Below are 9,698 nucleotides of genomic sequence, written 5' to 3' on the forward strand. Positions count from 1 at the left end.
ATCTCCTTCAGTTCTGCTGTGATCTTAGTTATTTCTTGTCTTCTGCTAGCTTTTGGATTTGTTTGCTCTTGCTTCTCTAGTTCTTTTAATTGTGATATTAGGGTGTCGGTTTTAGATCTTCCCTGCTTTCTCTTTTGGGCATTTAGTGCTATAAATTTTCCTCTATACACTGCTTTAAATGTGTCCCAGAGATTCTGGTGCATTGTGTCTTTATTCTCATTCATTTCAAAGAACATCTTTATTTCTGTCTTCATTTCGTTAATTCTCAGTAGTCATTCAGGAGCAGGTTGTTCAGTTTCCGTGTAGTTGTGCAGTTTTGAGTGAGTTTCTTCATCCTGAGTTCTAATTTGATTGTACTGTGGTCTGAGAGACAGTTTGTTGTGATTTCTGTTCTTTTACATTTGCTGAGGAGTTCTAATTATGTGGTCATTTTAGAATAAGTGTGATGTGGTGCTGAGAAGAATGTATACTCTGTTGATTTGGGGTGGAGAGTTCTGTAGATGTCTGTTAGGTCCACTTGGTCCAGGGCTGAGTTCAAGTCCTGAATATCCTTGTTAATTTTTGTCTCATTGATCTACTATTGACAGTGGAGTATTAAAGTCTCCCACTGTTATTGTGTGGGAGTATAAGTCTCTTTGTAGATCTCTAAGAACTTTCTTTATGAACCTGGGTGCTCCTGTATTGGGTACATGTATATTTAGGATAGTTAGCTCTTCTTGTTGCATTGATCCCTTTACAATTATGTAATGCCCTTCTTTGTCTCTTTTGGCCTTTGTTAGTTTAAAGTCTGTTTTATCAGAGACTAAGACTGCAACCCCTGCTTTTTTTCTTGCTTTCCATCTGGTTGGTAAATGTTCCTCCATCCCTTTATTTTGAACCTATGTGTGTCTTTGCATGTGAGATGGGTCTCCTGAATATAGCACACAGATAGGTCTTGACTCTTTAGCCAGTTTGCTAGTCTGTGTCTTTCAATTGGGGCATTTAACCCATTTACATTTAAGGTAGATATTGTTATGTGTGAATTTGATCCTATCATTTTGATGCTAGCTGGTTATTTTGCCCGCTAGTTGATGCAGTTTCTTCATAGTGTCAATGGTCTTTACAATTTGGCATGTTTTTGCAGTGGCTGGCACCGGTTGTTCCTTTCCATAATTAGTACTTCCTTCAGGAGCTCTGGCAAGGCAGGCCTGGTGGTAACAAAATCTCTCAGCATTTGCTTGTCTGTAAAGGATTTTATTTCTCTTTCACTCATGAAACTTAGTTTGGCTGGATATGAAATTCTGGGTTGAAAATTCTTTTCTTTAAGAATGTTGAATATTGGCCCCCAGTCTCTTCTGGCTTGTAGAGTTTCTGCCGAGAGATCTGCTGTTAGTCTGATGGGCTTCCCTTTATGGGTAACCCGACCTTTCTTTCTGGCTGCCCTTAACATTTTTTCCTTCATTTCAACCTTGATGAATCTGATGATTATATGTGTTGGAGTTGCTCTTTTTGAGGAATATCTTTGTGGTGTTCTCTGTATTTCCTGAATTTGAATGTTGGCCTGCCTTGCTAGGTTAGGGAAGTTCTCCTGGATAATATCCTGAAGAGTGTTTTCCAACTTGGTTCCATTCTCCCCATCACTTTCAGGTACACCAATCAAACATAGATTTGGTCTTTTCACATAGTCCCACATTTCTTGGAGGCTTTGTTCGTTTCTTTTCACTCTTTTTTCTCTAATCTTGTCTTCTTGCTTTATTTCATTAAGTTGATCTTCAATCACTGATATCCTTTCTTCTGCTTGATCAGTTCAGCTATTGAAACTTGTATCTGCTTCACGAAGTTCTCGTGGTGAGTTTTTCAGCTCCATCAGGTCATTTATGTTCTTCCCTACACTGGTTATTCTAGTTAGCAATTCGTCTAACCTGTTTTCAAGCCTCTTAGCTTCCTTGCATTGGGTTAGAACCTGCTCCTTTAGCTCGGAGGAGTTTGTTATCACCCACCTTCTAAAGCCTACTTCTGTCAATTCGTCAAACTCATTCTCTGTCCAGTTTTGTTCCCTTGCTGTTGAGGAGTTGTGATCCTTTGCAAGGCGTTTTGGTTTTTGGAATTTTTCATCCTTTCTCCACTGGTTTCTCCCCACCTTTGTGGTTTTATCTACCTTTGGTCTTTGATGTTGGTGACCTACAGATGGGGTTTCTGTATGGATGTCCTTTTTGTTGATGTTGATGCTATTCCTTTCTGCTTGTTAGTTTTCCTTCTAACAGGCCCCTCAGCTGCAAGTCTGTTGGAGTTTGCTGGAGGTCCACTCCAGACCCTGTTTGTCGGGGTTTCACCAGCAGAGGCTGCAGAACAGCAACTATTGCTGCCTGATCCTTCCTGTGGAAGGATCAAGGGGGCACCCACAAGATGCCAGCCAGAGCTCTCCTGTATGAGGTGTCTGCCGTCCCCTGCTGGGAGGTGTCTCCCAGTCAGGCTACACAGGGGTCAGGGACCCACTTGAGGAGGCAGTCTGTCCATTATCAGAGCTAAACGCTGTGCTAGGAGAACCACTCCTCTCTTCAGAGCTGTCAGGCAGGGACATTTAAGTCTGCTGAAGCTGTACCCACAGCTGCCCCTTCCCCCAGGTGCTCTGTCCAAGGGAGATGGGGATTTTATCTATAAGTCCCTGACTGGGGCTGCTGCCTCTTGTTCAGAGATGCCCTGCCCACAAAGGTGGAATCTAGAGCGGCAGTAGACCTTGCTGAGCTGTGGTGGGGTCCATCCAGCTCAGACTTCCCCGTGGCTTTGTTTACACTGTCAGCATAAAACTGCCTACTCAAGCCTCAGCAATGGCGGACGCCCCTCCCCACACCAAGCTTGAGCATCCCAGGTTGATCTCAGGCTGCTGCAATAGCAGTGAGGATTTCAAGCCAATGGATATTAGCTTGCTGGGCTCAGTGGGTGTGGGACCCACTGAACCAGGCACCGGAGGGAATCTCCTGGTCTACCGGTTGCAAAGACTGTAGGAAAAGCACAGTATCTGCGCAGGAGTGTACCGTTCTTCCTGGTACCATCTCTCACGGCTTCCCTTAGCTAGGAAAGGGAAATCCCCGACCCCTTGTACTTCCCGGGTGAGGTGATGCCTCACACTATTTCGGCTCGCCTTCTGTGGGCTGCACCCACTCTCCAACCAGTCCCAATGAGATGAACCAGGTACCTCAGTTGGAAACACAGAAATCACCCGCCTTCTGTGTGAATCTTGCTGGGAGCTGCAAACCGGAGCTGTTTCTATTTGGCCATCTTGCTGGACCCTCTGCTCCTTTTCAACTCATAATTTCTTAAGCAGGAGAAAATGTTAGTTTCTCTAAGAGTTAAAGAATGCATTCCTTCAGAAATTGAATCCTTGAGGTTTTTTTTCTTTCAATTGCAGTAGAAAAACTTTCTGAACACACTAAATAGTGTTGTAAAAACATGACATTCTCTGACTCCTGTACATATTGATACCTGACTTCCACTTTTGTTCTGTAAACAGGACTGCTAAGCGGTTTGCTACTCTTTTTGTGAATATCAATGTGACCTCTGAGCCTCACGAAGTATCTGCCCTCTGGTTCTTGTGGTATGTGAAGCAGTGTGGGGGCACCACTCGGATATTCTCTGTCACCAATGGTGGCCAGGTATGGTGTGTATGTGTCTGTTCTGAAACAAGAGCTTCATCTGTGATTTTGCTTTCTCCCAGGGCAGTGTCTTTAATAATTGCTTCAGTATTTTGAAACATGAATAATTAGCAGCGTGAAATGATCTCAAAAATTTTCTGAAAAAAAAAAAATTTCTCATTTCCTTTTGTCACTCCTGAAAAGGAGTTCACAGATAAAGAATGTTTCATTTTGAATTAATTAGGTTTTGAGAATTAAGTTCCTTCCTTTTGGTGGCAGGTAAAATTAGGCTGTTTATGTAGGAGAAGCTAAATTCCTAAAATAATTTCCAAAATTCTAGAAATTGTACAATTATTGTACTTAAAATCATCTCTGTTCCAGATACAAGGTTTCTGTCCCATCTGTTTATCAGAGTTATTCTTTTATGTTAACTGTTACAGAATGGAAGTGACTGTTCTTCCTTCTAATTCACACAAGTGATTATGGCCACTCTTGCAATAGTAAATTCTGCCTTTTGGATTCTTAGTTTTTGCTACCCACTTGAATTTGCCCAGTTTCCATATCATTTCCTTTATTAATAAGTAGACTTATTTGGTTCATTGGCTGGACACATGGCGAAGCCAGAATCCTAATTCCCCAGACTCTGAGATTCTCTGCTTCAACCCTTTCTGTTATCCAAAGAGAATGGGTATCTCTGTTCTATAAATGTTGTGCTTGGATGGTATGAGGTTTAACTAGTAGCAGTTTACTTCTAACTTAGGTTCTCTGAGTTCCCGAATTCTGAGTGCACAGTACAAGGTATAGAGTCTTTCTCTGCCAAATGAATTATTCCTCTCCTGAGGAGGTCACCGGAAATCCCCAAGTTCTTGTGACACCAAGAGTCATTGCCCATTTGACCCTTAGCTTTGACAAATGCAGGACAGTTGCATTTTTTAAGTGTCTTTACTTATAGGCAGAAATGCCAGATTACTCCTTTTAGCCAGTATTTTACTTTCTAAAGTATTTTGATTCATATTTGATATTTGTGTCCTTCATTCAGAGGAGCCAGGATACTTCTAGCCAAATTCTACATGACCTTTTGGAAAATATGGTTCAGATGATTAATCTCAAACCATGATCACAATATTTTTCTAAAGAACTTAGGCTTATCCTATAATTTAATTCAACAAATACTAGACCTGGAGGGGTGGACAGTGAACAAGACAGAAACAGTTCATGATCTTTCCACCACATTAAAACTCAGAATAACTCTTAGAAAACAGACCAGATTATAAGTTAAATGGTCCGGGTTTCTTGAAGAAAGACAAATCAGGAATTTAGGTCTGAACCACTATGGGAATTTTTTTTCCTTTTTTTAAATTAATTTTTGAGACAGTCTCACTTTGTTGCCTAGGCTGGTCTCCAACTCCTGGGCTCAAGCAGTCCTCCGCCTCAGCCTCTCAAAGTGCTAGGATCACAGGCATGAGCCACCATGCCTAGCCAGGAATATTTTTTATAAAGAACTTTGGTATTGTCATTAAAACAGCAGCCAGTTACAAAAGTGCAAAAATCACTGCATGGCTGCTTATGCAGTTTTCTGGAGGAGCATGATTGAGGAATCTGTTAAGTGGTGGGCTGTGCACTTCTAACCATTTAAAGAATCTTCTGGCCAGGCGCAGTGGCTCACACCTGTAATCCCAGCACTTTGGGAGGCCAAGGCGGGTGGATCACCTGAGGTCAGGAGTTCGAGACCAGCCTGGCTAACATAATGAAACCCCATTTCTGCTAAAAATACAAAAAATTAGCCAGGTGTCATGGCACGCGCCTGTAATCCCAGCTACTCGGGAGGCTGAGGCAAGAGAATCACTTGAACCCAGGAGACGGAGGTTGCAGTGAACCACGATCGTGCCATTGCACTCCAGCTTGGGCAACAAGAGTGAAACTCCATCTCAAGAAAAAAAAAAAAAAGAATTTTCTACAATTGGCTAAAAATATCCTTCTGGTTCTTACCAAAAGCATTGTGTTAAGGAGTTACCTTCTTAGATTAAGCTGGAAACATTTCCATGGTGATCATAGCAGAAGGCAGGGGGTAGAGCACTTCTGGTCTTATAAGGGCCGCTCAAGAGAACTATTTAACAATATCTAAAGGAACAAGCAGATGCTTAGCCTTCACCCTGTGCCTCCACCTTGAAACTTACAGATAGTTTTGCAAAAAGTTGCTCAAGATCTGATATTCCGATTCTTTTTTTTTTTTGAGATAGAGTCTAGTTCTGTCACTCATGCTGGAGTGCAGTGGTGCAATCTTGGCTCAGTGCAACCTCCGCCTCCTGGGTTCAAGTGGTTCTCCTGCCTCAGCCTCCCGAATAGCTGGGATTACAGGCATGTGCCACCACGCCTGGCTAATTTTTGTATTTTTAGTAGAGATGGGATTTCACCATGTTAGCCAGACTGGTCTTGAACTCCTGACCCCAGATGAGCCACTGCACCTGGCCCTTCTTCCCATTCTTAGAACATCATTTGGTGGTGACTAGTAGGACATCACTATCCCTAAAAGCACCCTGTAACTTTGTCTATAATATGGCACCATCTGCATCCTTACCTGCCTGGACAACCTCAGCCCAGAACTACAGGAATCAAAGGAAATTAGAAACCTCATCCTCTGGAGTAAGCACAGTGCCCGCCCTTTCCCAGGGCTCCCTCCACACCCTGCATTCTTGGGCATTTGAAGCCCACAAACTCACTGATATTCCCACTTGATCAGGGCAGCATTGGCATAGTGGAACATTTCTTCTGGTTCTGTGATTTTTATAAACTTTAATGGCTTTTCTTTGCTGGAAGCTGTGCAGGGAATGATCATTGAATTGTCTTGGCTAACTCTGCCTCTGTCCTAATGAATTCTTCTGACAGTTAAGTGTGCAGATATTGGAGGTGTGGCCTGTGACTTTCTGGAGGTTTTCTAATCAGTAGCCAATAGAATTTTCCTTCCTTGGGCTTTCATAATGTTTCCTGTCCTACCTACCTCCTCCTGTAGGAACGGAAGTTTGTAGGTGGATCTGGTCAAGTGAGCGAACGGATAATGGACCTCCTCGGAGACAAAGTGAAGCTGAACCAACCTGTCACTCATGTTGACCAGTCAAGTGACAACATCATCATAGAGACATTGAACCATGAACATTATGAGGTAACTCGGTTGAGTCAAAAGGAGCATATAGTAAATAGGCCTTGTGTCTTTTGCAGCTTCTAACCAGATACAATTCAAGCAGTAGCATAATTAATGCTGTCATGTTTCTGCCTCAGTCTTCCAAATTACCAGCCTTGGTTGACCGACCTTGATCTGTTTTGTTGCCTCACAGTTGCCTCATTGTCTCATTTTGTGTGTTTTTACCGCTCAATGTTGTTTAGAAGTAATCAAGATGATTTTTCATGCCTGCTACAAAGACTGCAGCTCACATTTGAGGTAATATTTTGCTTGTGTGTGTCTTAGTGCAAATACGTAATTAATGCGATCCCTCCGACCTTGACGGCCAAGATTCACTTCAGACCAGAGCTTCCAGCAGAGAGAAACCAGTTAATTCAGCGTCTTCCAATGGGAGCTGTTATTAAGTGCATGATGTATTACAAGGAGGCCTTCTGGAAGAAGAAAGGTAGGCTGCTATTATTCATGTTTAAACTATTATATGAAGAAATCACACTGTTTTAGGATTATTGAACAGAAGGTATTGAACAGAAACAAAGTATTTTCAAATTGGTAGAAAAGGGGTTAGAAATCTTGGTCTGTCAATTTCCTTATATCCTTGGCCACATATAATGACCCCAAGAGCACTTGTTGGCAATGAGAGGGAAGAAGGAGATCACATCAGTCATAAGGTCACCATTGCCCTGGCTCCTGGCATCTGTCCTGCTTCTTACTTTTTATGAGCAGAGTGAGGTCAGCAGGCACCATGGAAAGAGCACTGCATTGAAGTTACACATTCCAGGACTTCGCTTGCTTGCTAGCATCAGACTGTAGGTGTAAAGTGGTGACAGTAATACCTACCACTAAGGTGTTGTGAGAATTAAATGAGGTGGGATCTTGGACTTAGAAAGCGTCCCAGATATGGTGGTTATTGTTGATAAGCATTCTGATTATACCCATCAGATTCCCTCCTGCCACCTCTTCCCTGGATTGGGTCGTTCCCTCCAGCGCAGCCCTTCTCTTTCCTCATGTATGCTAGGAGCCAGGGTCATCTGACCATTTTTGTCATGCATTGGTTGGTCATAAGCCCTTAATGTAAAGGTGATGGAGATGGGTCATTTTCTGTCTGTGGGTGAATAGACATCTTTATATATTCAGTGTGTGTATTTAACAAGACATAGCATCTAGGATTGGGGCCAAGACCAAGAGTTTAAGATTTGCCTTCCTCTTAAAAAATAGTTTATGTATATTTATGTGTGTATGGGTGTCTCTGATGAGCTTGGTCTCGATCTCCCATTGATTTTTCTCCTGGTTAAGATTACTGTGGCTGCATGATCATTGAAGATGAAGATGCTCCTATTTCAATAACCTTGGATGACACCAAGCCGGATGGATCACTGCCTGCCATCATGGGGTAAGTTAGAGCTGGCTGTTCTACGTTTTCCAAATTGTGTTGATGTATTGGTGTGGATGCTGTTAAAGTATATTGCTTTGGAATTAAGCTCAAGCAATGATGAATAATGCTATCAAAATATGTAATGTATTAAAATATTGCAGTAATGTTTTGTGTGTAGCACAAGAATACTGGGAAACTTTACTAAAATTGACACCATTTTGAACTTGTACCCATGTATGTCTTTCTTTCACACAAAGCTTACGTGTTGAGGACGGAGTGAAAAAAAGCAGCTAGACAGGCAGTGTGGTAGCCACCCCTGCCTACAGGCAGAACGTCCACAGCCATTCTGAAATGAGAACTAACCACTTTATTCTATCAAAAAATTCTAAATGGAGGGGTTCTTGGTTTTATCCTTTTCTCCATTCCAGATATCTGCTACATAGCAAATGTTAGTTGTTATCCTAAGATATAAGATAGCTGACCAATTAGGAGGCACAGTTCAGAGTTGAGCCAGGCCTTGATTGGATGGCATGGCAGTTTTTCTGGTGGGTCACTCTAGTTATCCTTCACCAGTGGTGCTTCACTTAACCTCCAAAGTGTGCAGATGTTCCAGGATCTGGTTCTGTGTAGGGAAAATGAGCGCTCTTCCCTTCTCTTCCCATTCCGGCACACAGCTGCCCTACTTGATGGGGGTTAGGGGTTCCCGAGAAGGAAGTGGGGTCTCCACAAAGGAATTGCTAAGGAGTTCCACAGCCTCCCTGTTGCCTGCCTTTTGGTCTCCTCAAAAACTATACAAATAAAAGGCAATTTGTTCTGCCACTCCGTAACAAAAGAACATAGCTTCAGTAGCAATCAAGTAACTTTTAAAGGGGAGACCAGTGGTCTCCCCTTTACCCCTGGGAAATGCATACCTCTTGCTCAAAGGGAAAGGTGAACTCATGCACATCATGCCATTGAAGGAAAATTACAAAGGCAAAAGGAGCAGACCCACATCCCAGGGAACTTAGAAAGCAGGTTGTGCTGCTGGGTTACTAATGAGACATTTTATAACCACCTCTCTCACTGTAACATATAAGAACACCAGCCTCCCTGAGAAAGGCAGGTGCTTACAACATAATGACTGTTGGAATAACACATCCTCTTCATCTGTAACCCCAATGGGCAGAAAAGGATATAGGTTGTTTGGGTAGTTTGACATCATCTTCTATATGCCAGAGAAAAGCAGGAGGTTCAGGTACAGGTTTCAGGAGAATGTCAGTGAAGACCAATCCAACTATGAATGGAAGAGCATTGATGTTTTTCTTGCCCTAGGAGTTGGATATAGTGATGTCTTCTGCCATTTTTGGCTTTCTTTCTTTTTTTTTTTTTTTTTTGAAAGTAGAACTCAATATTTTGATGATTTTACCTAAGATAAATAGTATAAAAGGAAGGTGTTAAAACAGTTGTGTTCTGTGGACAGCAGGGCTAAAACAAATATAAAATAATGGCCGGGCACGGTGGCTCAAGCCTGTAATCCCAGCACTTTGGGAGGCCGAGA

General features: G+C 42.4%; 1 protein-coding gene across 2 annotated transcripts in view; it reads left to right on the forward strand.

Moving 5' to 3' along the window:
• Window positions 1–9,698, forward strand: part of MAOA (monoamine oxidase A) — an 86,519-nt gene that overhangs the window by 63,354 nt on the left and 13,467 nt on the right. For both annotated transcript variants that reach the window (XM_011938653.1, XM_011938651.1), the window contains 4 exons: window positions 3,491–3,632; window positions 6,622–6,771; window positions 7,075–7,234; window positions 8,083–8,179. In XM_011938653.1, coding sequence (XP_011794043.1) covers window positions 3,491–3,632; window positions 6,622–6,771; window positions 7,075–7,234; window positions 8,083–8,179 — 549 coding nt within the window. The remainder of the gene's footprint in view (window positions 1–3,490; window positions 3,633–6,621; window positions 6,772–7,074; window positions 7,235–8,082; window positions 8,180–9,698) is intronic.

This window comes from Colobus angolensis, unplaced genomic scaffold, assembly GCF_000951035.1.
Source record: "Colobus angolensis palliatus isolate OR3802 unplaced genomic scaffold, Cang.pa_1.0 Scaffold176, whole genome shotgun sequence".
Taxonomy (NCBI): Eukaryota; Metazoa; Chordata; class Mammalia; order Primates; family Cercopithecidae; genus Colobus; species Colobus angolensis.